The following is a 27,745-nucleotide window of genomic DNA, read 5'->3' on the forward strand; positions in this document are numbered from 1 at the left end:
GTTTTATTCTGTGCTGTGGCACAACTGAACTTTAATAATATATGAGTGATGAGAGAGTCAGGGGAGCTATCAAACCGTAGTCAGTTATGGGCTTTATTTATAAGAGCTGCATTTTTAAAGGCAGAGTGTTAATGTTCACAGGAACACACTCTGAAATCACTACAGATATCTGTTTTTTTAGAGATAAGGTCATCCCTGATTATATAAGACTGTAAAAGAGATGATTAGTTAAGCTGAGCAGAGGTTTAATGTGGAGGTTTATCTTTGATACTCGTGGGTTTGATGCCTTTTGTCGACTTTAGTCCTGACAATGAAGTGATGGCGAACCTGAGAGGATACAGCAGCGATGGGATGGTGGAATAACATAATGTACAGCTTAAAAAGGTCATTTAAGCTTCTGAAGATGACAGCAGGAAACTTTCATTTAAAATCGGATGAGATTTTATATTGTGAGCAGTTACATCTACGATAAAAATGGTTAAAAATGGCATTAAAATGGCTGTAAACATTGTGTCTACTCTACTGTATTTCACCTGATGGTCATTTTTTCTGTGAAACTGCAGGTATTGAGTATTTTTTTTACCCTTTTTAAGCTTTGGAACTGGGGGGGAAGGATGTGAGACCTTTGCTACTTATGAGTTTACCAGAACATCGTGTGAGATTGAGGATTATTTTACATCCTCTTTCTTCTTGACTACTTTTTATTCAGTCTGTTTATGATTCAGTCTATATTGTGGGGTTTTTTTGGCTGCCATTTTCAACTTTGTTTCCTTGTTTTGGTCTGTAAAGTTGTATTTTATTCATTTCTATTTATGTTTTAACATCTCCTGGTCAGATAATTTCATGCATCAATAGATGGATTAATTACTTACAAACATTAACAGAGATTACCTATTTTTTGTGTTGTTTGTGTGCTTCTTACCGGGTTGTAACATTAGTGTCCCTGGACTTAATTTGTAGAGATATTCAGGAGAAGTTATGCTTCTTCCCAAAACCTTTAGCAGCGCTCCGTGTGTGTTCTCCTAAAAGCAAGCACGTAATCCAGCCGATTGTGCGGCAGTTCTTTGTAGCTTTCTAACATCTCCACACTCTCGCTCGGTCAGAAGATGAACCAGGCCTTCACTCCCGCTGTGTTTTCACAGACTGTGTAATTGCTGCACCGCACTTTGCTTTATTTCCCCCTTTTTCTCCGGTCTTTGTGTACACTCACTGAGAGGGAAGGCGTGTTAGGTGTCTGTGAATCATTCACACTGAGCAACATGTGAAACTCTACTGTAAGAAATACCAGAGAAAAGTATGCTGGGGTTAGCTCAAATGCCCCAAAGCACCCCGACAACCATCTTTTTTAGGCTGGAAAAGGGAACGAATGCACAGACTGTATCGGTACCTGCTGTCACAAGTTGGCAACAACTAAACTATGACTAAACAGCCGATACAAAGGGGCATCGTAACACTGAAAAACACCGCAAAGACACCCAATTATAACCAAAAATGTACCATTTATATCTGCCAAAGAGGTCGGTAATCGCTCACCGAAGAGGCCCGGGGCGGTTTGAGGTTATGATGCTTGTGGGAGTCGACCAATTCAATTCAGCGTTTGGTGACGGTTGTATTAATGAACTTTAAGCGTGACAGAACCTTCTTTACAAGCCGCCACAGGAGGCACGGCGCAGGAGGAGGGAGGGTTAAACATCTTAAACATGTTATCTGAGAGCTCCAGGAGAAGCCACGTGTTAAAATGCTTACTGTGAAGGATTAAAGCGGGACCACCATTAATGCTGCAGCAGTTAAAAATGAAGGTCTGGTACATGTGATAAACATTACACACACACACACCTATATAAATATATATATATGTAGCAGAGCATTAGCATTAAGAGATGCATCCCACAATGATGCAACGCTCAGATCTGATGGAGGAAACGCTGCTGCTTTCAGTTTTTACTCATTATAACCATTATATTTAACTTGTAAGAGCTTCATTAACAGAAGTTGCTGCATTTCTCAGCCTAGGTCTTGCTCTCCTTATTGTCATCATGAAATCCCCGCAGACTCGTGGTCTTATTTTCACCTTGGGTGAAAAAGAAAGCGCTTTGATTTGGATTTCTTTTGTTCTTTTGAGGCTATTGTTCATGGAACCAATGAAACAAAGGGGCGTCTCTTCTGAGGAAAATACTGGAGGTTTGAGGACCCCTCTGCATCATCTGTAAAAAAAAAAAAAAAAAAATCAGTTTTCTCATCATCTGAAGAGTTTAAATTTGCTACAAAACATATTTTCATCGCATGAAAAATTTAAATGCGAGCCTTATTATCAGGAGAATTCATTTGGTGGGAAGCGTCTTGGGAAAAGATCAAAGCCCGCGCTGTGTTTCCTCTCGTAAACCCCAGAATCATTCATGCTAAATAATCTTCTGCCATTATTGCACCGGGAACTCTGGGGTTAAGATCTGCCTAGGAGCTGAACTGGATCCTTTGTTGTTTTAAGTAAGAAAAAGCTACAGAGGAATGCTTCCCTTTACCCTGACTGTGTATCTACACCTGTGCAGGTGTGGATGTTAGGGACTGACGGGGTTAGGGCCTGACGGGGTTAGGGCCTGACGGGGTTAGAGACTGACGGGGTTAGGGACTGACGGGGTTAGAGACTGACGGGGTTAGGGACTGACAGGGTTAGAGCCTGACGGGGTTAGGGACTGACGGGGTTAGAGACTGACGGGGTTAGGGACTGACGGGGTTAGAGACTGACGGGGTTAGGGACTGACGGGGTTAGGGACTGACGGGGTTAGAGACTGACGGGGTTAGGGACTGACGGGGTTAGGGACTGACGGGGTTAGGGCCTGACGGGGTTAGAGACTGACGGGGTTAGGGACTGACGGGGTTAGGGACTGACGGGGTTAGGGACTGACGGGGTTAGGGACTGACGGGGTTAGGGACTGACGGGGTTAGGGACTGACGGGGTTAGAGACTGACGGGGTTAGGGCCTGACGGGGTTAGAGACTGACGGGGTTAGGGACTGACGGGGTTAGGTACTGACGGGGTTAGGGCCTGACGGGGTTAGAGACTGACGGGGTTAGGGACTGACGGGGTTAGGGACTGACGGGTTTAGAGACTGACGGGGTTAGAGACTGACGGGGTTAGGGACTGACGGGGTTAGGGACTGACGGGGTTAGAGACTGACGAAGTTAGGGCCTGACGGGGTTAGAGACTGACGGGGTTAGGGACTGACGGGGTTAGAGACTGACGGGGTTAGGTACTGACGGGGTTAGAGACTGACGGGGTTAGGGCCTGACGGGGTTAGAGACTGACGGGGTTAGAGACTGACGGGGTTAGGTACTGACGGGGTTAGAGACTGACGGGGTTAGGGCCTGACGGGGTTAGAGACTGACGGGGTTAGGGCCTGACGGGGTTAGGGACTGACGGGGTTAGAGACTGACGGGGTTAGGGCCTGACGGGGTTAGAGACTGACGGGGTTAGAGACTGACGGGGTTAGGTACTGACGGGGTTAGGGACTGACGGGGTTAGAGACTGACGGGGTTAGAGACTGACGGGGTTAGGGACTGACGGGGTTAGAGACTGACGGGGTTAGAGACTGACGGGGTTAGGGCCTGACGGGGTTAGAGACTGACGGGGTTAGGGACTGACGGGGTTAGAGACTGACGGGGTTAGGTACTGACGGGGTTAGAGACTGACGGGGTTAGAGACTGACGGGGTTAGGGCCTGACGGGGTTAGAGACTGACGGGGTTAGAGACTGACGGGGTTAGAGACTGACGGGGTCAGGGCCTGACGGGGTTAGAGACTGACGGGGTTAGGTACTGACGGGGTTAGGGCCTGACGGGGTTAGAGACTGACGGGGTTAGAGACTGACGGGGTTAGGTACTGACGGGGTCAGGGCCTGACGGGGTTAGGGCCTGACGGGGTTAGAGACTGACGGGGTTAGGGCCTGACGGGGTTAGAGACTGACGGGGTTAGGGACTGACGGGGTTAGGTACTGACGGGGTTAGGGCCTGACGGGGTTAGTGTTGGAAACCCTGAAGTATCCCCTCGGTTAATATCTGCAGCTTTGTTTCTCATCGCTGTCATTTGGTCTGAAGGGAGCCAGACTGCTTCCCAGACCGGCTCTCATTGGTCCTTATCGCTTCCCCTGCGAGGGAGATAAAGCATGAAAGCTATTTGCCTTGTTAATATACTCCCACGTGCACACTTGTGCGCGCGCACGCACCTTTGAGTGACAAGAGGAAGCAGAAATGGTCTGTCTTTGCTCTCACGTTTTAATATTATTGAGCCGAGCTGTAATCTAATCTCAGATTAGCATCTGACTCTGACTTGTTCAGCCTCTCCTCTGGTGTCTTCACCTCGCCTGCCTGTCACTCTTTCTTCCGTCTCTTTTGTCGTTTCAGTTTGCTGAATGTACACTGAGTCCAAAGGGAATCTGTTGACTTACGAGTCGGTGTGCGTATCACTTGAGCTCGCCTCTCTCTGGCTACGAGACCTTTTTAAAGCAAAGTAATTAACAAACTCGGGCTGCCGAAGCACAGACCAGCTCATTACAGAACAATATTTTAGCTGTGGCCCGAAGGTTTTTGCACTCCTTTTGAAACGGTTCCAGCAAATGCTCTGATTAAAAAGCTATTGACCCAAACAGTTTTGCTCAGCGCAGATTCTAATAAAAATACCAAAGCAATCTCAGCTTGGCGTACTCGTTTGTTTTAATTACAGCGGCAGCGAGCGCGTTGTACCTAAATGTGGAATTAGAATGCGGCCGGGCCTCTGCTCGGCGGCGTGAAAAGAGCACGAGTTTCCTGTGGCGTGGCTGCGGGGCTGCAGGCTCGCACGTCATGCTGCATCTCTCAGCGGAGCTAGGAACAGTTAGCCCGGCATACCCGAGGCAAAGAATATGGCCGAGGTCTCTGCACTGAAGTCTTGGCACGCCATAGAAAAGCCCAGCTGACTGTCGTCCTGCTGCAGGTGGCACATTTCTTCATTCACCTTGAACCTGGAACTGTAAAGGTCTGCCTTGGGCCTTTATTAAAAAGAACATTTAACAAATGTAAATGTATTTCATTTATACAGCTCTAAATAAAGAGAAGAATAAGTAAAAACAAATAAAAACAATAATAGAACAGTGAAAGAAATAAAATACAACAAAATCGAATAAGATAAAAGTGTCATCATACTACTGAGTATTAAAAGCCATCCTAAATAAGCAGGTTTTTAGCCTGGATCTGAAGAGGCCCAGGTCAGAAATAAGAGGCAGCTGGACGGGGGGCTTATTCCAGAGCCTGGGGGCAGCTTTGGGAAAAGGCTCGCTCACCCCAGGGTTTGTATTCTGACCTGGGCACTTCCAGCAGAAACTGATCTGTTGACCTCAGAGCTCTACCAGGACTGTTAAAAGCTCAGATAAATACGACGGGGCGAGGCCGTTAAGAGCTTTAAAAAAAAACATTAAATGTTTAAAATCAGTTCTCTAAAGGACAGGAAGCCAATGGAGGGAGTTAAGAACAGGAGTGATGTGCACACGTCTGTTGGTGTTGGTTAAAAGACGGGCAGCAGCGTTCTGCACCTGCTGAAGGCGACTGAGAGAAGACTGGGAGACGCCCACATAAAGCGCATTAAAACAGTCTGACCTTGAACTTATTAGGGCATGGATGGCTTTCTCAAGGTCATGACCACTTAAAAACATTTTAACTTTGGTCAGGAGACGCAACTGGAAAAAACTAGTCCTGACGACATTGTTCATTTGTTTGTCCGACCTCAGTTCAAAGGTCAAAGGTCAATCCCAGATTTCTGACTGTTGAACTAAGTAAGTAACAAGTCAGAATAATTTAACGTAGCTCAGACGCTGAACTCTGTGCCGTCCGGGTTTGTCTTTCTGTATTTTTCCAACCTGCATTAAAAACATGTGACTGTTATAGATTCTACACTTTATATGTCAAACACATAGTCCACACCAGCAGTCCCAGACCAGAAACAAGAGGATGTTAGTGCAGTAGTACCACCAGCAGCTACTTAATATTTCAACAGTAGAAGAGCTGGAGTACATAAAGCCGGATTGGGTTTTCCTTCCTGTTCAGAGGATGTTTTTAAACCAAAGAAATACGAGCATATTTGGGTTGAAAAAGTGTCTAAATTTGGTATAAAAGTAAAAGTATTTGTATTTGATGTCGAGGCCTGTTGGAAGACGAATGCATTTAGTCCAGATTTCACCACCGTGACTGGTAAAATAAAGATGAGTTTCCTATCTAACACCGAGCTAAACCACCGGGGATATTTGATCTGTGTTGCAGATGAAGGTCGTAAATCACGCTCAATGATTGCCTTATTTTTAACATTTAACATTGATAGGTTTATACAGCACAAACCCTGCAAACTTCCATATTTACGTGTTATTATGAGCACATTTTCTTCAGCGTTCAGACTGCAAATCAGACCATTTTCAAACAAAACTACAGACTTAAGTTCTGCATATTACGTACTTCCAGCTGCTTCTGTGATTGCATTCATTAAGTAATAAGGACTGAACCGTTAAACTACCTGGACGTGCTCACGGCTAAACGAGACCAAATGAACATGTTTGCATGTGAAAAATGTAGTAAAAAGTAAAGTTCTTTCTTTGAAATCTCCACTGCTGCTTCCTCCAGGGCCAAAGCTCTCCAGGGCCAAAGCTCTCCAGGGCCAAAGCTCTCCAGGGCCAAAGCTCTCCAGGGCCAAAGCTCTCCAGGGCCAAAGCTCTCCAGGTCCGCTCCGAGCCCGGCTGAGTCAATATTGTCTGATCTGTCCCACATTTCAGTGGGTGAAAGAGCCCCGAGGCTCTGCGCTCCATATTGATGCTCGGTGCCCGGCGCGAGCCTCCTGGCTCTTCACCAGGCTACTCACTCCTGTGTGGGACTTACAGTCAAATTACATCAGCTCCCTCCCAGGCTGTGTTTCTGTATATCTGCACCTCTGTGTACATGCTGCAGCTGATGCTTTTTTGATGGGATGCTGGTGATTTTAAGAGCTAATACAGCCGGCCTGCCTCCTCATCGAGTCCAACCTGCCTTTGAAAGCTTGGCGAGTCATCTCAGTGTATAGCTGTGAAGATCTGAAGCTTTTTTTTTCTTCTCTTGCAGACAGCAGTTTGACAGGTAGCTTTGTTTAACACTTGTGATACACAACTCCGAACAGATCTTTGTTCTCTGCTCAGCTTATCAGTCTGTCTGCCTCTCCTCCCAGCAGCTCCCAGCAGAGTCATTTTGTTGTTGCTTCTCCCTACATGTGTGTTTTTAGCCGTCAGCTACCCTTCACATTTACCAGTTATTTATCAGGCAGAACGCTGCAGAGCGTGTGTGACGCATGAACAGCTCCACGGAACATTTTTAGCATCTTTCAGCTCGGTTTTGGTTCATTTTCGGGCTGAAACCTCTCCTCGAATAACTCGAAAACCCAAAAATCCATCCTGCGAATCATTTGCTTCGATGCGTTGTTTAATTTGCGTTGCTCAGCTCAGTGGTCGGTTATTACTGTCGCACAGCGTGCGCACGTGCTGCGTTTGTAGCAGCCTGCTTTGAGGCAGGAAACAAGCAAAATGTCTGAAGCTTGGGAGCATTTCAAAGGAAAGAAAAGAGTAAATACTGTACAGTGGCTGTGTTCGAAACCGCATACTTTTCCTACTTCTCCTACTACTCCTACTAACTTTTTGAGTTAGTATGCGAGTTTGAGTAAGCGAGAAGTTCCCGGATGCATACTAGATTCTCCGAAATGTTGGGTATGCATCATGAGGTTACTACTCATACTCAAACTACCCAAGATGCAACGTAACGTGACGTCGCCGATCGTCATTTCCTGTCAAAACGGCAGTTTCAAGCTAGCTACAACGAGGGTAGGTTCACTTCCTGTTTTCAAAACAAAAGCACCAATTGTATGGTAATGGCTTTCCCTATGATAAAAGGAAACAGGTATTTTATTTTGTGAAAATAACCGGAAGTGCGTTGCTCACTGCGGCTAGCTTTAGTAGCGCCGAATTCGTGGGAACAAAATGGTAAACAACCGGTATTTTGTCAGATTTTCAACACGTTGGGGATCTAAACGACTACTTTCTCACCTGAAAATGTTTCAAATGTTGCTAAAGTTTACAGAGTTTAGAGCTTAAGAGAAATCAGCTTCAGGCCGGCTGATTTCGGCTCGGGCAGGAGCGAAGTGCATTGTGGGTAAACGCTCTGCATACTGTCTGATCGATGAGTATGTAGTATGCGGTTTCGAACACAGCCAGTGTGTCCATTGGAAAAAAGCCAGTTAGCTTAGCATGATAGCACAGCATCAACGCTGCAGAAAGCAGCCGGTTCACATGTCGGGAACTTTTCAGCATTTTAATGGAAATCAGTCGACTTGTTAGCTGAGAAGGACGCCAGCAGAGAACAGAAGGAAGCTGAGGCAACTTGTGTTGATAATGTTGGACAAATATTGGCTAATTTTAGCTGAGATGTCACCATAACGACCCCACTATCATATTTTCATTAATCCTGTTAATGTGAGCTGTTAATGTGAGTTAATATTCTCAGTCACAGAATAAAAACGGCTCATTTTATCAGCTTCATGTTGTCTCTGTAAAATGAGAGACTGCTGGTTAAGGTGTCGTGTTAACCCCTGTCGTTTCACTCTCTGTCTCCGAGTCACCGTGTCGTCTGATAACGGACAATAAAACAGGAAATAAGAGGCTTTATTAGGACTTCAGCTGCATTAAAACACAGCATGTGAAAGCAGAGACGCAAACAGATGTTAGCCGCTCACACAGCTGGATGTTAGCTTGAAAGCAGTCCTGTTACCCCACTTTTTTCTGGAAAAAGACGGCGTTTAGTCCACCTGTTGAGCTGATTTAAGCAGAAATGCTGAGAACAGATTAACCTGCAGTGTTTTTAGTTCTGCCTTTTTCATTCTACCTCCTTTAAGGAACAATTAATACTGCTCTAACCCAGAAAGATGTGGCATTTATCTCACTGTTCTTACAGCTTTATTTGGTTTTTCCAAAGTCACAGATTGGGAAAGTTATTCAATTCAACATTTATTACAGAAAAAAAACACAAAATTAGATAAATAGCATACAAAAAGACACAAAAACACAATGTAAAACTTGGAGAAATCTTATTAATATTGATGCCTTCTTTGTTTGAAAAGCTAAAACCAACATTTCTGACATTAGTTTAGTCACAAAATCACCACATCTGATTCATTCAGTACTTGGGGTCAATGTGCTTCATTTTAAAGCCGTTCAGAGACTCGCGCTCGGAGGCTCGCGCTCGGAGGCTCGCGCTCGGAGGCTCGCGCTCGGAGGCTCGCGCTCGGAGGCTCGCGCTCGGAGGCTCGCGCTCGGAGGCTCGCGCTCGGAGGCTCGCGCTCGGAGGCTCGCGCTCGGAGGCTCGCGCTCGGAGGCTCGCGCTCGGAGGCTCGTGCTCGGCCCTGCTGTCTGATAACGCCGGCCTCCACGGGGAGGCTTGTACGCCACTTCACTCTCCCCATCACGCACTCCTTCACTGGGATTTTCAGGCTGCTTTTAGTTTGTTGTTTCAGGAAAGTACAGTGTTCTGAAAAATGCATCACTGTCAGCATCAGTTCATCTGCTGCGGGTTATATTTATCCCATTAGCCCTCCTGATGATTCCCAAAGTGGCTGCTGACGCAAATGAATGGACTTACAGTAAATGGAGGTCTGTTGGTTTCCAGTGAGCGCTTCTCTTAATGCCTTTTCCAGCTGTATCTCTGAGCGACTGATGTCAAGTAGATCTGAGAGAGTGGCAGCAAAATAGTAGATATCCAGCTTTTTATCATCATTCAGCAGTGGAGAGTGGCTTAGGTGAGGTATATATATATAGTTAGTTTGCTTTATTATGAGCATTTCAGCCTCAGTTTTCATTATCAGCGGCCTTTTTTGTCCACTTCAAACACTGTGATGCCCATAAAGTCATGTATGACTTTCCAGCTTTATGAGGCCATGAGGATTAACCCTCCTGTACCCACACTGATTACCCAACGTTCAGGTTTCCGCCACCATCCTCGCGTCGTGCTGCCTTTAAACGAGGAGCCTGTTCGTCTCCCCGCAGATCAAATCCAATTATAGGCAGAGGAGCAAAGATCCAGTCACAGGTGGCTTCCTGAGATGCTTTTAAATCCTAAATATCAGGTGTGAACTGAGATGAAACGGTCTGGGACGTTAGCGCACGTATCTGAAGGACCGGTGTGATGCATCCTGTGGCATTAAATAAAATCTGCTGAGTCGTGCTTAAATTCGTGCGATCGGCTGTAACTTTTCACACCGTGATGCAAATTCGCTTCCTCCTTATTTCCATAGCGGCGCCATCAGAAAAGCTGACTGTCGGAGTTTTGCCGAGTCGGCACCGAGCGTGCCACGAGAGAGGAGAGAAACTTCATCAGCAGTGGCTCCTCGTTGCATATGTGCATCCACATGTGGGCATGTTGATGAGCGGGGCCAGGATAATGCAGAAGCATCTTCTCAGAAAGCTGGTGGACTTTTTTCAGACTCAGCAGGGGCTTCATTGCTTTTTGATTGCTTTGACTCCATCTTTATCCACACGGTTTTTTATTCTGAGTGCATTTCTGTGAGCTTTAGCGTAAGAATTTGGATATTTTGTGGGGAAAAATGTGAAAAATCTTTCATCCAAAAGACCGGAAGTGACACACGGAAAACAACACACGGAGCTCACTGATGCCATTATTCTTCAGTGAGGATGTGGAGAGTTTAATTATTCTGCGTGTGGCGACTGAGATGAAAGAGGGAGGCAGCTTTAATTAAAAGTAAAGACCGTTCTCCTCCGAGCTGAAGGACTGATGTTGAATTAGGCCGATGGATTGGTTGACGCCCTGCAGTAACTTTGTGTTTTCTTTTCATTTTTGTTGCTTTCAGCTTTGTCCAAATCACTCGAAACAGTCGTGGAGGACTTCCAGCACAGCAGCGGCGTATTTCTGTCTGTCAACATCGAGCTGATTGAGTTTAAATGTTCGTGCCGTGGGAACGTGTTTGAGCTTTGAATGACGAGCAGAAGGTTTTAAATTGGTCCGCCGGCTGGTTGGTCGCCTCTCTTTGGAGGTGGAGCCAGAGCTCACTGGAAAGATGGGACATGGGAACATGTTGGGATCCCCCAGAGTATGGAAGCTTTTCTGTGCCATCAGAGTTTGAATACGAATTTCTAATATTGAATTTTGAAAAACCAACAGTGTAAAAAAAAAAATCTATTTCTAAAAACAAAAATCAGTGTAAAAAAATTCAACATCTAAAAAAAAATTCAGTGGAAAAAAAATTCAACTTAAAAAAAAATTCAGTGGAAAAAGAACCAGACTCAACATCCGGTTAACCAGGGAGAAGCAATCGATTTATTTGCCATTTGTGTTAGTAAAATTGAGTAATAGATATTACTTAATATCTATTGATCTGATCTGTCTAACGGAGCGTAACTTGAACAGAGTGTGTAGACCTTCAGCTCTGGTCTCTTTCTGCTGGGGAAGTGCTCTCCGGAGCGCAGAGGAGGCTAAATGTGACGCGGACATCACCGATTTCAGCGGGCGAGGCTCCTTAACGACCGTTTTTTGGGCTGATTGTTGTTGCTCAGCAGCAGCAGATACGTTCACGCTTCATCTCACGTGTTGATGCAAGCTGCAGTGAATATTTCACACGCCATCGTTCTTATTTCAGGGCTTCAGCGCGTGTGATGGACTTATTTTCTATCGTATTTTACACAGACAGCCACCTCTCCGGCTCTTTTTGTCTCCTTTCGTGTTTCATCGCGGCCGACTGGCGACTCCTGTCGCATTCGCTCAGGAGTCGATTTCCCCCGCCGTCTCAGTAGCATTCAGCTTTTCCTGCGGGCGATTTTTTTATTTATTTATTTTTTTTAATTTTTCCTTTTAACACCTCTCTCACTCAAGAGGGAACGCACTCATTACAGAAAATGTCAGCATGTAGAGCTGAACTGGAGAGCTGAGGCTCAGTTTTCATATTTTCTGAATTAGCATAGAGGAGCGATTCCATGTAAAGCCATCATTTGTTTTAATGTTAGCCTTCTGTGCCGAGGCACCCTGCTGAGAAGTGATTTACCTCGCAGATATTTGCATTTCGCTCTGTGACACCGGGTGCTTTGTTCAGAACTTTTCATCTCATTTGCATGTAAGTCGGACACAAATCCCCCTTTATTTCTTTCTTTCTTGTAAAGTTTACCTTTTTAAGTCAACCTTAGTGTATTTTTCCCCTTTTCTGAGATGATTTATTCAACCCGGAGAGAGGCCGAGGGAGAGACTTTGCAGTCATTCACACAACAGCCGGCTTCTCAACTGCTGAAAGCTGTCGCCTCCTCTGAGTGCGTCTGAGTGTCGCCTCCGCCTCTCCATCACGGCCTCCTCCAGCTGACGCCCAGCCTGCCCTCTTCATTCAGTCTTTGCTTTCCCCCGGAGTGATTAATTCATGAGGTGTAATAAAACACTTCTGAGACATTTTAATGCTTCTAAAGATAGAACCAGAAAAAGATATATGATTAAATTTGCATTTGAGATGAAACTGAAAAAGGTGCTTTATTAGGCCTTCGGCCCCGTAAACACGGCAGCAGGAGTGCCGCCGCGGCGCCGCCTGGGAGACTTAAAAAAGGGTGAATTTTCCATCCACAGACATGACAGGAGTGCAAATCTGTGGAAGGAAGAGAGGCAACAAAAACAACTGAGAGGAAAAGGGAGACGGCGGATGTGTCTGCATTGGAAAGGAGTGTCAGAAAAAGTGTTTTAATTTCATTTTAGCTGCTTTTTGTCTGGATTTCCTGTATTAGCATGCAGAGATCCTGCATGATGTCTCACCAGGTGAGAGTTCACTTCTGTTGGGCTGCTTCGGCTCTGTCAGTCCACAGACATTTGTCCTAATTAAGTTCCTCTTTCTCTTTATTATTATTATTCCGCCAGTTTTCGGCACCTAACTACTCCTGCATAATTTCAGCTATTTCTACAATTTTATTATCAAAACGTTCAGCTCTTTCAGCAGATTCATTTTATAATTTTTGGTGTTTTTAACTTTTACACTTTTTAAGATATTCAACTTTTATTCAAATTTCCCTGCCATTCAAATGAATGGAAACTGCTTTCAGCTCTTCCAAATCATCTCCCTCCTAACTATTTCTGCATGCTTTCAGCTAGAGACACCATTCAAACTTTAAATGGGTCACAAGACATTCAGCTATTATCCAATTGTTTCAGCTTTTTCAAACCTTCAGCCAATTTTGAAATATGACAGTTTCAAAAACATAAACATTTTGCTGCTCCTTGATTTTTATGAATGAGCACACAGTTGAGTGCGTGTTTCAAATTTTTCAGTTTTTCCAAACAAATTCCTCTAACTTTCATACAGTTTAACTTAGAGAAACAAATTATACCTTAAAATGTAGGACAAATTGTCCTCTTTCAGCCAATGTAACTACTAAAGAGCTCACATTTACAGAATTTCAGCTATGAGCCTTGAACCGAGATCAACCTCTCAAATTCTATGACTAACTCCAATGTTAAGTTTGGTAGTACACACAAATCACAAAATTCCTTCAACCAATACCTCAGCAACAGTTTTTACTGCTAAAATTATTTATATTTTCAGCTTTTTTAGCATGGTCAGCTATCCCCATTCAGCTCATAAGCATTCTCACTGCTGTTTCACAGGAACTGCTCTTTCTAGTTAATGATTTCCACACATTAGATCTCACGGCGTCTTCGACTCTTCGTGGGTTTTGGAGCAAAATCGAGTGGAATATCGAGACATGTAGGTGACTCATTTGATGTTAAAATCTGGGTGTTTCCATTGAAAAATGACATTTGATCCAGATTTGCATTTATGCAGCTCTGGAGCCAAGAGGCCGCTCTCTTGATGAAGCAGCTGCTGCTTTCCCAAAGCGATCCTGAGATTTTATTAAAAGTTTCATCAGGAAACGCTCTGACATCTAGCAACCTTTACGGATAACATTTGCTGGTGGAGTCGGCGAGTTTAACCATGAAGGGCAGAATGTAAACGCACTCGTTAGTGAGTCTTTACACAGAAATCCCAGAACGGTTTAGGCCTAGAATACATCTGTGATCTGTTCAGAGAATATAAACCCAGCAGAGCTCTTAGATCCAAGGACTCAGGTCAGCTGGTCCAGTCCAGAGTCCAGACTAAACATGGAGAAGCAGCATTTAGCTGTTATGCTGCAAACAAGTGGAACAAACTGCCAGTGGAGATTAAACTTTCACCAAATGGAGACATTTTTAATTCCAGGTTAAAACATTTCTGTTCTCATGTGTCTATGCATGAAATCTGCACGATATCTTTGAACTTATCTGGACTGTTGCTTGTTTTTAAATTCATTTAAATTGTTTTATTTGTTTCTCTTTATATTCTTTTATGTATTTTTAAAGCTTCTTCCACTCCGTGCTGCAATGCTTTTATTTTATGTGAAGCACTTTGAATTGTTTTGTACATGAAATGTGCTATATAAATAAATTTGATTAAATTACCCAATGTTGGGTATGCATCATAAGGTTACTACTCATACTCAAACTACCCAAGATGCGATCGTCATTTCTTGTCAAAACGGCAGTTTCAAGCTAGCTACAACGAGGGTAGGTTCACTTCCTGTTTTCAAAACAAAAGCACCAATTGTATCGTAATGGCTTTCCCTATGATAAAAGGTAACGGGTATTTTATTTTGTGAAAATAACCGGAAGTGCGTTGCTCACTGCGGCTAGCTTTAGTAGCGCCGAATTCGAGGGAACAAAATTGTAAACAGTCGGTATTTTGTCAGGTTTTCAACACGTTGGGGATCTAAACGACTACTTTCTTAATTTATCTAGACTGTTGCTTGTTCTTAAATTCATTTAAATTATTTTATTTGTTTCTCTTTATATTATTTTATGTATTTTTAATGCTTCTTCCACTCCCTGCTGCGATGCTTTTATTTTATGTGAAGCACTTTCAACTGTTTTGTACATGAAATGTGCTATATAAATAAATTTGATTTGATTTGATTTGATTTGATTTGATTTGATTTACACAGAAATAAGAGGAGACTGTCTGTTATCAGCCTGATGAGTTAGGGAAATATTCCAGGCTTTGCTGCAGCTGCTGCTGCTGTGGTGGCATCAGGCGTGACTGCGTGGGGTCATGTGACCTTTCAGCTTACTGCAGGGATCTTGTTTTCATGAATGTGGTCACGCCGAACAGATTTCCTTCACACCTCGAACCGTTTCTGCAGCCCGAACCGCCGCCAGCTGCATTCTGATCATGATCTGTTCCGCATTTACATTCCGCATTAGCAGGTTTTCTTCCCTTTCAACCAGATACAGATCATTAATGCTCAGGTTGTAGCAGGGTGACCTTCATCCCAACAAGGCTCCTCCAAGAATACCGAGCAGCAAACACCGACAGAAACCCGGCCGTCTCGCTCGGCTGCACAACGGCGTTGACCACAGACTCGTGTGTTTAAGCCAATAAAGACGGGAAAGAGATGGATATGAAAGAGTGGTTTTATAAGTGTTGGAACGGAGAAAGAAAAAGCCGAGTTAACAGAATAAAGCCCTTTCAGGGGGTCCTGAGGAGTGATGGAGTGTGTGGCTGAAATGAGGAAGGAAGAGAGAGGGGGGGTTGGATGTTGTGAAGAAGCAGCGAGTCAGGATCCTGCCGGCGGGTTGAGGTGTCAGCATGCGGCTCGCTGCGTCCTCACAGAGGCGGCTGTAATCTGGGTTACGTGTCTCACTGGGCCTGCTGGTCACACCGAGGCCAGGCTGAGAGATTCATCTTAGTTAGGGAGCTGTCCGCCCGACTCTCCGTGGACCGCAACACGTAATCATACACCTCCAACGGTTATAGTCAGAACACCGGAGGTTGAACGATGAGCGGCTGGACACACTAACTAAATATTTGATGACTTTTTGGACCTTCTGCTGCCATCTCCTCACCTTTAACAAGTCTTAACCCGATATTACATTTTAACCCTGATCTGAGACTCGATTTATTTATTTGTGTGGCTTCTTTACACATATACACACGTTTCCACACATCAACCACCATTACAAAAGAAAAGGTAAGCTGTAAAGTAACTCCTTATATGCACGGGGCTCAATCTAAGATGGAAGTAAACCTGATAATCAGTAGAGCTCCAGGTTGGATTAAATACCGTTAAAGTTGATCCCAAACCGAGCTTCATCTGTGCATCTTTTCCAATCTCTGAGCTCCGTCACAGAAGCTGTAAATATCAAACATGGGTTGACTTTTAACCCGTGAAACAACTACTAAACACTGATTTATTTTCTCTGTAATGGAGTTAAAAACTCCCAAATAAGTTGGTACTTGGAGTTTGACTTTGGATAGTCAGACTCAACTTAAAACATCTGCATTTTTAGACTCTTTTACAGATGAGTGCAGTGTGATTTGGTTTAAAGCGCCCCAGTAGACCTTCTTTAGCCCTAGTTTTCTGATCTTAATGTAGTATTTGTGAATAATTACCATCAATGCGACACGTTTGCAGCGAACAGCTCTTTGGGAATCACCTTAAAGGTGCAGAAATCCTATTTTCTGTCAGTCGAACTATGTTATCTTTGGTGTTTTTCAAAGCTGAAACTAAAGAAATGGGAACAAAGTGCCTGAAGATGCACAGGTCAGAGTTAAGTGGCACAACATTCAACAAGAACTGGACTGAAAATGGGTGAAAAAGTAATTCCCGAGGAACTATTGCTCCAGTTGTCTTTGGACTGATTTTTCGTTGCACTTTATTCCTTCAACAAGTCTCGGCCATCTCAGTCTGAGTAAATGAATGCAGCCAAATCAGCCGATGTCCTCAGAAACAGGCACTTTGGGAGTTTTCAGATGCAGCTATCTGGTTTATCTACTTACAGGATTAACAAACCCAAACAAACGCACTGTCGTCGGGCAGTAAATCTTCCTGATGGATGTTTAGTCAGAGGTACTGAGGTGTGAAATGTGATTATCAACATCAGCCTTCACTAATGACAACAGCCCCAAGTTCTGTGAGTGTGTTCCTGAGCTTCCGTGTGCTCGAGTTGTTTATTAAAGCTGGTTGTCAGTTTGCTTGATGGTTTAGGACACAGGCTGTGTTTAATTCATCCGTCTGTGCATCCCTGGGAGTGTTTTTATTCTTTCCCTCCGTGTGCTTCTAGCGTTATTAAAGGCATTAATCTCTTCATCTGATGCCTTGTTACGACACACTCCAGCCTCCACAGAGCAGCACAAAAACGCACTCACTCACCAGCTGGTGCCAGCAGTATCGTAGCTTTAAAAGACGGCGTCTTTAAACATATTTAAAGCTCTTATACAGAGGCCCGGCATCCTGTGAAGGAATGGATCGTCCTCATCGACACACCTCTGAACAAAGCACAAGCCTGTTATCGTCCGTGGAACACCAACAAGTCAACCTCTGAGAGTATAGAGGACTGTAGGTTTGCTTTAACTGGTAAAGATGCTGGGTGAGCTGCAGTGTGACGCACATCAACTCTTTCTGATTCGTGAAGCTTCGCCTCGCTTCGATGACGCCACACAGTCTGTAACTTTCCTTAGTTCAGGGTTTTTTACTTGGTTTGAAACTGGGTGAACGAACCAAAAGCTTTCAGCCGTCAGACAAAATAAAGACAAAAACAGAAGATACCACAGAGCTGGATGATGGGTCATCAGGAAAATGGATTTTCTGTTTCAGGTTGTCCCCAAAGAAGATGTTTTTAAAAAATACTGAGATTGAAGTCATGCATCGTCCAGAGGAAAAAGGGATATTCACGTTGACCGAATATTTTCCGTCATTGACGTGTTTTTTTTTTTTTAAACCTAGACGGAAAAACCTGAAAGCCATCTATCATTTTGACAGATTGCAGTTCACACCCCTGACCACTTGGTGGCGAGTGAGCATATTAATTAGCTGTTTTCTCTCTTGATGCATGACCTCGTTGGCTTCACTGTGTCCGAAGTTTCTTAAAAAAGTCCAAAAACGATGATGTTCAGCCTCCAGAACAACATCAAAACAGCCGTGATAGATGACGTCTGTCTGAGGCAAAAGTCCAAAACTTCATGACAGCAATCCTACGTTATTAAGACATTTGATTACGCACAAGCAATTCGAGTCCATGCGGCCCAGGAGGAAGGTGTGAGAACTGTTCATATTTTAAGTGCAATCGTTTAATTTCATCGTTCATATGTAGCTACTGGGGCCCGATGGCGCGGTGTGGATTCTCTGTTCAGCTTGTTCCGACTGAATATTAATTAAAAATTAATAAAAACTTAAATGCTATTGAATATGTCCTTATTATCATTATTAAAAGCTGTCGCGGCCTTCTAAGTTTCCAAACTACATTTTCTAAGAAAGGCCGTGGGTGGCAGCAGGTGGTTTGATTCTTGCACGCACTTCCGACTCGATTGTTTAAAAAATATATTTCCAGTTTAGTTTATTTCCAACAAAAAATATGAACAAAACAATAACTAAAAATCTCTTACAACTTAGATCAAAAACGAAAGCTGACTTAATCTGATTATACAAGCTCAAAAAGTGGTCAAAAAATCATTTTACCCAAACCTCCCGTCTTCACACCGGATATTTGACAAACAAAAAGCCCCCCCCCGGTGTGTTCTTAATCTCTCTAATTAACTCTCTAAAAGTTACCAAAATAATCTAAACAATTTCAAATATTAAAATGAATTACAGATTTTGATTCCAAACTAACTAAAGTATATTCTAACTGCCCAAAGAAAACTAAATTGATAGAACGTATGACCTACAAACATAAATGGCAACAACAAAAGGGTGAAAATATCTTTTCACGACGCTGTCAGTCAAAATGACGGACAACGGAAAAGTCTTTGTCTTTGAAACGGTGTTTATTTAACCAACAGTCAGGGATGTGACTTTCATAGAAACCCCAACATCGCCCTTCACTTCTGTGTTGACTGTTAAACACGAAGCTAAACTCGTGTTTTTCACACCGTCTGTGTCTCCGGTGCGGAAGGAAAAACAATCTTCAGACGTCTTTCACACAGAATTCCTCCAACAGCAGACATAAACCCCACACTCGTGTTCCCTCTGCCCAGTTCAGCTCACAGTAACCTCAGAGTTTTGAAGGAATTCTAGAGTTGCCACATTGTTTTGACAAGTAGCCTCTAGAGATTTTCTCTCTTTTTTCTGAAGATCTTGTCCTGCCTGCTGGCCTCGTCTCTCACACTCTGCTGAGTGGTCCATCCCAGGGGGTTCAGGGCTGCCTGCATCATATATGCTATCTGTTTAAAAGATACTACAGAAAGGGATACGTGCTCGTGGCACCGTATTTCCTCAAATAACGGCTGAGGACTTTATTTACTGCTGTTGTTTTGGGCCTCGGGCCTTAATAAAACACCTTTATTTCTAATTCTCTTTATTTTCTGTAGGACTTGTTTTTCTACAACGCTTTATACCTCAAAATGAAATCTGGAGCAGTCTCACCCTCCATTTTGCCCTCTGAGTCTACGTTGAGTAAAAAAAAGAAACCTTTGCAGAGAGAGAACGGTCGATGTTGGATCAACAAAGTAGCCAACGGGCTAACATACGACTAGCTCGACAAGCTGCTACGACACACTCAACACCACCTGCTCCATGTTGGATTAAAGCCCCATGTTGAGTTTAACGGGATAGAAAGCCTCCTGTTCCTGTTAGGGCTTTGATTGTAAAAGATGGAGTAGGTGCAGCCGTACGTTTAAAGGCTTGCTTTGTAAACACATGAAACCTGGATTTGTAACCCACATTTATTTCACTGTTTCAGTTTGCTGCTGCTGAAATGCAGCTGCGTCGGTCGCACAGATATCACAACAGACGCTTGTTTTTTAAGCCGTTTAGTTCTGAAAATTGACGAAAAACGTTCTTTGCGACAGGAGCTGAGCATCTATTAAACATTTTGTTGTACCTGAGCCAGAGAGACTGGGTTACTTCCGTTGTTCGACCAGCTTTTAGCCATTTTCCTTCTACTGATGTTTGAAGCTCTAAGCTGGGTCAGTATTTTTCTTAACTATGAGTCACCACCGGCTGTCGTGTGTCTTTGTTTCATTAGCAGCTAGCATGTGTCGCTCTCAGAGAGCGGCTTAAAGGTGAAATCCCCTTCCCTGCCTTTCATTGGCTCTGACCTTGATATTCTTCTTCTGCGTATATATGAGTTTGGGAGGACAAAGCAAACAGATGTGTGGAGAAAAACAGCTGAACATCAGGCCGAGGAAAGACGTTAGCCCCACTCCATAGATGACAGATGCTTAATCAGAATAGTGTGATTATTCCAGTAAAGTGATTTGATAAAAGTGGTGAAAAACCTACTTTTATTTGAGGACACGTTAGTGATTAAACCTATTCAGAGCAGTTGAAAGTCATAACTCACAGTAACCGGTTCGCTCTTGTAGGACACCTCCACCTACATCTGTGCTGGTCCCAGTTTTTACGAATATTTGCTCTCGTTTTCAGATTGAATATTCATGAAGTTATTTAAAGCAACACCAGGCGCACTCGGCTCTAAATTGAGCTGAAGGTTACTTACTTGCGATGGAAAATTGAACTGCGGCACTTTAAAAGTGTGCAAACTGATCTCAGAACACTTAAATCCACCCCTGGGGCTTGTGTTTACCAGCTCAGCTTGTGATGTTTTATCCGAAAACACAGCTACGGGATGAAGAAGATCAAACATGAGTGAGTCCACCTTTCTCTGGATGGAGGGCTGACTCACTGCGTGACCTCAGAATCATTCAAACTTTAAAAATCCTGCTTTTCCTTTTCTGGCTGCAGTGATTGACACAGATGTGAAAAACAAAGCTCTGCAGGATGCTTTAATCACATGGAAGCTGAGTTTTCTCTCTACTTTAGTCCCTTTTTGTAAGTTTAAACTGATCTTCAGATGTTTGTGTTGTTCTTTCTTTAGTTGCAGGTCCAGTATTTCTTTACAGTATTATTTCAAGTGAAGGATATGTTCTAATTGTACTGCTTAATCAGTCAGATGAGTCTCTGTGTGATATTCAGGTGGAAGCTTTGTACGTTTGAGGTATTTCACCATTAAAGTTTGATTTTAATTCTTACTTTTGTGATGTGGACGGTCTTTCTCAAGGATTCCTCTTGTGGCACAACCTTTTATAATGAGACGCCCTCTTTTTCTCTCAGGTGTTCCGTAAAAAGGCGGTGGAGTTGGGTGAGAAGCTGCTGCCAGCCTTCAAAACCCCCACCGGCATCCCCTGGGCTCTGCTCAACCTCAAGAGGTACAAAACTCGCACACATGCACCCGTCTTCTCCGCCGCTCTGGCTGTATTTGAGGCAGCGGGTCTCTTTTGATGCTTTAAGGAGCTACTGTGGTCTGCGGCTCGGTTTGTGCCAGACGAGCACAAGCTCTCACACACTGAGATGCTTTAATATGACGAGTATAAACCAAAGTCGGCCTTTATGAAGGCACTGTGACGCACCGTCGGGGGTTCCCACAGGGTGTGAGAGAGAGACCATCTTTTGTTAAAGGTCCTCCTCCACTGATATATGTAGATAGATCAGGATCAGTATGTTTATTCATGTAATATATTCTCTATAAACAGACGTCTGCACATAGCAGATCTTTAATCCGTTAGCAGTTGCACTCGGGCTGCACTGGAGGCCTTAAACACGGGCTCATGAGCATGGTGGTCGGTTATGTGTCGTGCTGATGATTAAAGATTTATTCAGTCTGTGTGTCACTTGCTAAAATTGGCATCTTTACATTTGTGCTTTTGGCTGATGAATGGTCCAAAAAACAAAAACAATGACGAGAAGATGAAACTCAAACTTCTGTCTTTTCTTTACTTTTTAGTTAATTAAGTGGAACCAGACATCGACTCTTTCTAAAGATCCAATAGAAAAAAAAGTGGCAAAAGTCGTGTTTGGAATCGAGGGTTGTCACTTTACTGGAGTTTCAGAATTGGTACTGATCCCAAGAAAAATATTTGATATGCACTATATTGCCAAAAGTGTTCCCTCACCCATCCAAATAATTAAATTCAGGAGTTCCTTCACTTCCGTGGCCACAGGTGTATGAATCCAAGCACCTCGGCCTGCAGACTGCTTCTACAAACATCTGTGGAAGAACGGGTCGCTCTCAGGACCTCAGTGGATTCCAGCCTGGTCCCGTGACAGGACGCCACCTGAGCAACAAGTTTCCTCGCTGCTGAATGTTCCACAGTCGGCCGTCAGTGGTGTTATAGCAAAGTGGAAGCGATGGGGAACGACAGCAGCTCGGCCAGGAAGTGGTCGGCGGCGTGAAAAACCAGAGCGGGGTCAGCGGATGCTGAGAGGTCGCCGACTTTCTGCAGAGTCGGTCGCTGCAGACCTCCAAACTTCATGTTAGCTTCAGATTAGCTCAACAACAGTGCACAGAGAGCTTCATCGAACGGGTTTCCATGGCAACTGCATCCAAGCCAAACATCACCAAGTGCGATGCGAAGCGTCAGATGCAGCGGTGTAAAGCACGCCGCCGCTGGACTCTAAAGCAGCGGAGACGCGTTCTACATCTGTCAATCTGATGGAGGAGTCTGGGTTTGGTGGTTGCCATGGGAACGGTGCTTATCTGACTGCAGGGTGCCAAGTGTAAAGTTTGGTGGAGGGGGGATCATGGTGTGGGGTTGTTGTTCAGGAGCTGGGCTCGGCCCCTTAGTTCCAGTGAAAGAAACCCCTCCTGTTCCAACATGGCTGCTGCACCAGTGCACAAAGCCAGGTCCATGAAGACATGGATGAGCCAGTTTGGTGTGGAAGAACCTGACCGGCCTGCAGAGTCCTGACCTCAACCCGATGGAACACCTTTGGGATGAATTAGACTGCGAGCCAGATGTTGCTCCTCTGGAAGAACGGTCAAAAACTCCCATAAACACTCCTAAACTTTGTGGAAAGCTTGGCCAGAAGAATTGAAGCGGTTATAGCTGCAAAGGGGGGGCCGACGTCATATCAAACCCTCTGGATTAAGGATGGGGGTGTTACTGAAGTTCATATAAAGGCAGATGAGCCAACACTTTTGGTGATATAGTGTGTTTACCATGGAGGGAAAAATTAGAAACCAGGAAGCTCCAACAAACAAGCCTCCAAAATAACTTTCAGCCACCAGCAGCAACTTAAACAGATGTTTCACATCCAACTTTCAGACGTTATTCCCTTCTTGACTGGATCACAGATTAAAAAGGAGCTCTATAAGTGTAGACCGTGATATATAGCTGTCATATAAAGGATCAGCTGTTGGGATCCATGATAAAAAAGATTCTGGTGGAGCTTTTCCCTCCATCTCTCTCCCCAGAGGAACTCCACTAGCTGTTTGTAAGCCGTTAATGAAAAGGCAGGTTGTCATGGCGATAAATGCTGTAACAAATTAATTTTCTAAACATCTGTACGGATGAATGCCCCCGAAGCACCCCCCTCACCTCTTTGTCCTTCTCCCTGGGGACAGAAACACCCCCCAGGGAGAAGGCAGTTTGTTGTGTTCACCTGTTCCCCAGAGGCCCGTGCAGGGATGATGACGACTTCACCTGCATGGCTGAGCTGCGATGGCTTTAAAGCAAATGCACACACGCAGCAGCTGTGCACGGGAAACTTAAACATGCTAAGATGTGCCTTGGAGATGAGCCCAAACATGACAAAAATAGCTCAACCGCTCACCAGCTCTTATCTGTGCATTTTAGTTGATATGAGCTCTCTTTCCATTTCAAGAATTAAGCTCGTTTCTTTATATTTTCCTTCCAAGCAGCTTTTTTTGGCCTTGATCAATAGTTCTCCAGCTTTCTGAAGGTCTTTCAGAGCTTTTATTTGGACATTTTCTGCGTTTTCACTCATTTTCAATCCAGAGGAATGTGTGTTTCTTTTTGTTGAAGCCAAATAACTCTGACCTACAAATCATTCAGGTTTTAAAAAAGGCTCCTAACTCAAGCTATTAGTTTTGTTGTGTAGATAATATCAGACAACTTAGCATAGATTCATCACATCATTTGTTCCCATTTCTTTAGTTGCATCTATGAAAAACAGCAAAGATAACACCGTGTGACAGACAGAAAACAGGATTTCTGCAGCAACAAGGTGATTGCCAAAGAGCTGTTAGCTGAAAACTTGGCATATCTCAGCATATCAAACTCTGTTTTTAACTCATATAAACTGTATTTACATTGATGTGGGTACGTGTTTCAGTAATTCTCTGCATCTGTTCCCTGATAATGTTAACAGGAATGAGGGGTTGCTTTCAGTTACTGTGGGAAAAACTTCTGTTTCGCCTTAAAAAACCTGAATATCATTTATTTACAACAGTAGGTGCAGTTAGGACTGAACCAGAGAAAGAGAGAGGAGATCAAATCAATCTACAGCTGAAAAGTTGAGATGATAAAACTGAAGTTCTTTTGAACAGGATAGTTTGAAGCTGCCTGTGCAACCTTGACCCAGATCGAACACTTTCAGATGCTCTCGATCATTCTGGGTCATTTTTTCACTTTTTCCTCCTTTTTCTTGCACTTCCTCTTGTCCTTGCTCACTCCATTCATCTTGACATGAGTGAAGTGTCGTCTCCCACTGTTTCAGTGCTCGGTACTCTCAGTCCACTCCACTCTGTGGCCTGGTTCCCTTTATTCCCTTCTGGTCGTGTCTCATCACTCTGCCCTGCAGCTGTCTGCAGGATCTGAGCAACAAGAAATCAGGCCGCAGCTTAAAACGTGTTATTGCTCCTGCAACAAGTGAAGCCGACTGCAAGATAAATGCCTTTCCTTGTCTCACTTCTTGGCCACTTTTCCCAGCGGAATTATGGGTTTGTAGTTTCTTCACACAAATGAAGTCCCAAAGTGTCTTTTTTAGGGCTGGGCAAGTTAACTCGTTATTATCACGTTAAAATTTGTTTATTATTTAACGTTGATAAATATTTTATCGCACATTAACGCAGGTTTTATTATTTCTTTTATTTTTTAAAAGTCTGTTGCTGTCTGCTGTGGAACAGGAAAAGAAAGTAATCGGATCCACCAAACATGGAGAAGGGTACGGAACTTTTACTCGGCCATTTTCATTTTAAAGTTCTTCCAGACGGCGGAGTCGACAGAACCAAAGTCATCTGTAAACTCTGCCAATATGCCGCCCATTGATTGGATGCGAGACTCCGGTTCTTTTCACAGATGTTTATTAACGCCACGTCAACACCGTAGAACTAAATGTTCGAGTAAACAAAGTAAAAGACAACATTAGTTGTTGTAATCATTAAAAAAATAGCATTCTTAGCATTGTCACAGGTACCAATAAATAATCAAAGTAATACTGGCCACTTTAGCCTTTAGCTTCTCAGCCAACGGCAGAGTCATTCCCCAGAGGCAATCTGCAGGGTCAGAACTAGGATTCTTTAACTTTTACTTCTCCTCTGCATCACATTCACACAGTTACAGCAAACACCATGAAGCATGGAGTGATAAAATAAAGATAAACTAGCAGGTAACATCACCGTTACAGGTGTGAAGCTAACGGAGCTAACCGGCGCTACTTCCTGTTTTACTTGTTTCAACATAAAAGCACGTATTTCTAAATAAATGTTAAAAAAAACTCCTGCCTATACAGCCAAGTTGAATTGTCTTCTCAGCGTAGTAGTTCCAGTCTAAAATATCACTTGAAGGCAAAACACACAACTGATAGCAGCAAGTCATTCAAGGAAACAGACAGTGGAGCGAGGCTTCTACATAAAAACTACAGAAAGATGCTGATGTTAAAAGTGTGTTTGCACAACAAATATTATGGCACTTTCATTCATATGGCAGCACATTTAAAATAAAGCTAAATGCTAAAAGCTATACACTACTTTTGGACTCATTTTTGGATTCTGCGTACAAATGCGATTAATCGTGATTAATCAGGGAAATCATGTGATTAATTAGATTAAACATTTTGTTTCGTTGCCCAGCCCTAGTCTTTTTGTTTTTAATACAACTCTAAAGATGACATCTTTGTGCTGAATGCTGTGCATGTCAACAGACCCTTTTTATTTTTTTCCAGCCGTATGGAAATGAAACATCCCCTGTGATCATCAGCTTGAATTCGCTTCTTTAGCCGCCTGTTGGATCTTTAGCGAACAGACAAACAGGTTGAAAATTAGTGTTCTTTTGCACTCTCCGGTCAAAGCTTTCAAGCTCGTTTTACATCCGAAATGTACCTAACGGGGATGTCGCTAGTTCATGGAGCATAATATACATTATGCATCCCTATTTTTTCTGTAGGAAACACTCAAATAAGCTCAGAAACAGACTAAAACAGAAATATTCCGTCACATGGTGGCACTTACAGTGCTAAGAAGCTACACGTGTAGTTCTGAAGCCTCTTTAAATTAGCTGTGGAAGTAAGAAAGAAAATGTTACGGTATTACTCATTATGGTGGGAAATCTCACCCACTTCCGTGTACTTTAAATTTATCTTCCAGACTCGGGTAAAATAGGCTCAACTTGGCTCCTTGCGAGGACCAATAAATCAGGGTCGCCTCGTAAAGGCTCATTTGTCAGGCCTGTCCTCACAGATCCCCGGACCTTCACTTTCTTCCCCTGCCTGACTTCCTCGCTCCCCTCTCTGTGTGCATAAACCTGTTAATTGCCACTAATTGAGCGGAAAATGCTGCTGAGATCCACTTGATTTATTCAGCTGATCTGCGAGAGATTTGGCCTCATTATTGCAAATCTGGTGGCACTGGAGTCACTAGATTTAAGCTTTAAATAGTCGATTCAGGGCGCTCCAAATGTTGAAAATTGCATCTCTGGGACGGCCGACATGTTGCTTCCAGCGAATAAACACTGCTGTTGTTTGATGTTTTTCTCCTGTGATTCCTGAATGAAAGCTGGCTTATTTCCAAAGTTTTATCACAGACTCACGGAAAGGAAGAATGCTTTTGGTTCCAGTGAAAGGACTTTAATTAGAAGATCTATAATGAGCTTAAAACATAAGAAAATTACAAAGAACAACAATCAATATTAGCCAAGAAAAAGCAAAGCCCGGAAACGGATTTGTGTTTCTTTTCTGCCTCTCACTGCTTGAATAAAGATGATTTAATGTTTTTTTTTAGCAAAGTTTCTTCTCTATACGACCTTTTTATCAGAAGTATTTCAGTCCAGCTTCCTTAAAAATCTGAAAATGAAGAAAAATATTGATGCATATGCAAGTAAAACCCAGTTTTTGCCTTTATAAAAAGTAAGAGAAGATGGTTTATCCTTTATAAACACTCATACTCTCGGTAGTACAGTGTAAACAGGGCTGTAAGTACTAAGAACTTGACTGACCTCGGATGCCTTCCACTTTCTTCCCCTCTGACACGCACACAAACACACGCACTCGTTACCCCGTCACTATCTGCTTTGGCCACTGCTTCCCACAGCTCCTCCATTAACATTCAGACTGATAAAGCCCTTGCAAATCGCTCCCAACACACTCCATGCCGACTGGCCTTAATGGGATCAGGCATAGTGTGAATGGGTTTGTTGAGCTGTCTGAACCTGTGCTCCACCCTAAGATTAGCTGTTCATTCCTCTCTGCAGCCATCATGACGATGATTGTTTCCCGCACACACTTGCATCCACGCATCTAATTATTTCCTTTGAAGCGCCAGTAAAGCATTTGATGAATGTTTTCGGCTGCTCAAACTGGCAAAAGACTGTCTGAAAATGGCAAAGAGCAAAGAAAACGCTTTGAAAGGTTAAGTGATACATCTGAGTCCGATGTTTATTGGTGCGGTTTGACTCTGTTGAGTGAATTTATGG

At 43.6% G+C, this 27,745-nt stretch overlaps 1 protein-coding gene across 1 annotated transcript in view; it reads left to right on the forward strand.

The window, feature by feature from the left end:
* man1a1 (mannosidase, alpha, class 1A, member 1) overlaps nt 1-27,745 on the forward strand; it is a 126,845-nt gene that overhangs the window by 73,055 nt on the left and 26,045 nt on the right. Inside the window, exon 5 of the mRNA XM_075458662.1 lies at nt 21,150-21,244. Coding sequence (XP_075314777.1) covers nt 21,150-21,244 — 95 coding nt within the window. The remainder of the gene's footprint in view (nt 1-21,149; nt 21,245-27,745) is intronic.

This window comes from Odontesthes bonariensis, chromosome 24 (assembly GCF_027942865.1).
Source record: "Odontesthes bonariensis isolate fOdoBon6 chromosome 24, fOdoBon6.hap1, whole genome shotgun sequence".
Lineage (NCBI taxonomy): Eukaryota > Metazoa > Chordata > Actinopteri > Atheriniformes > Atherinopsidae > Odontesthes > Odontesthes bonariensis.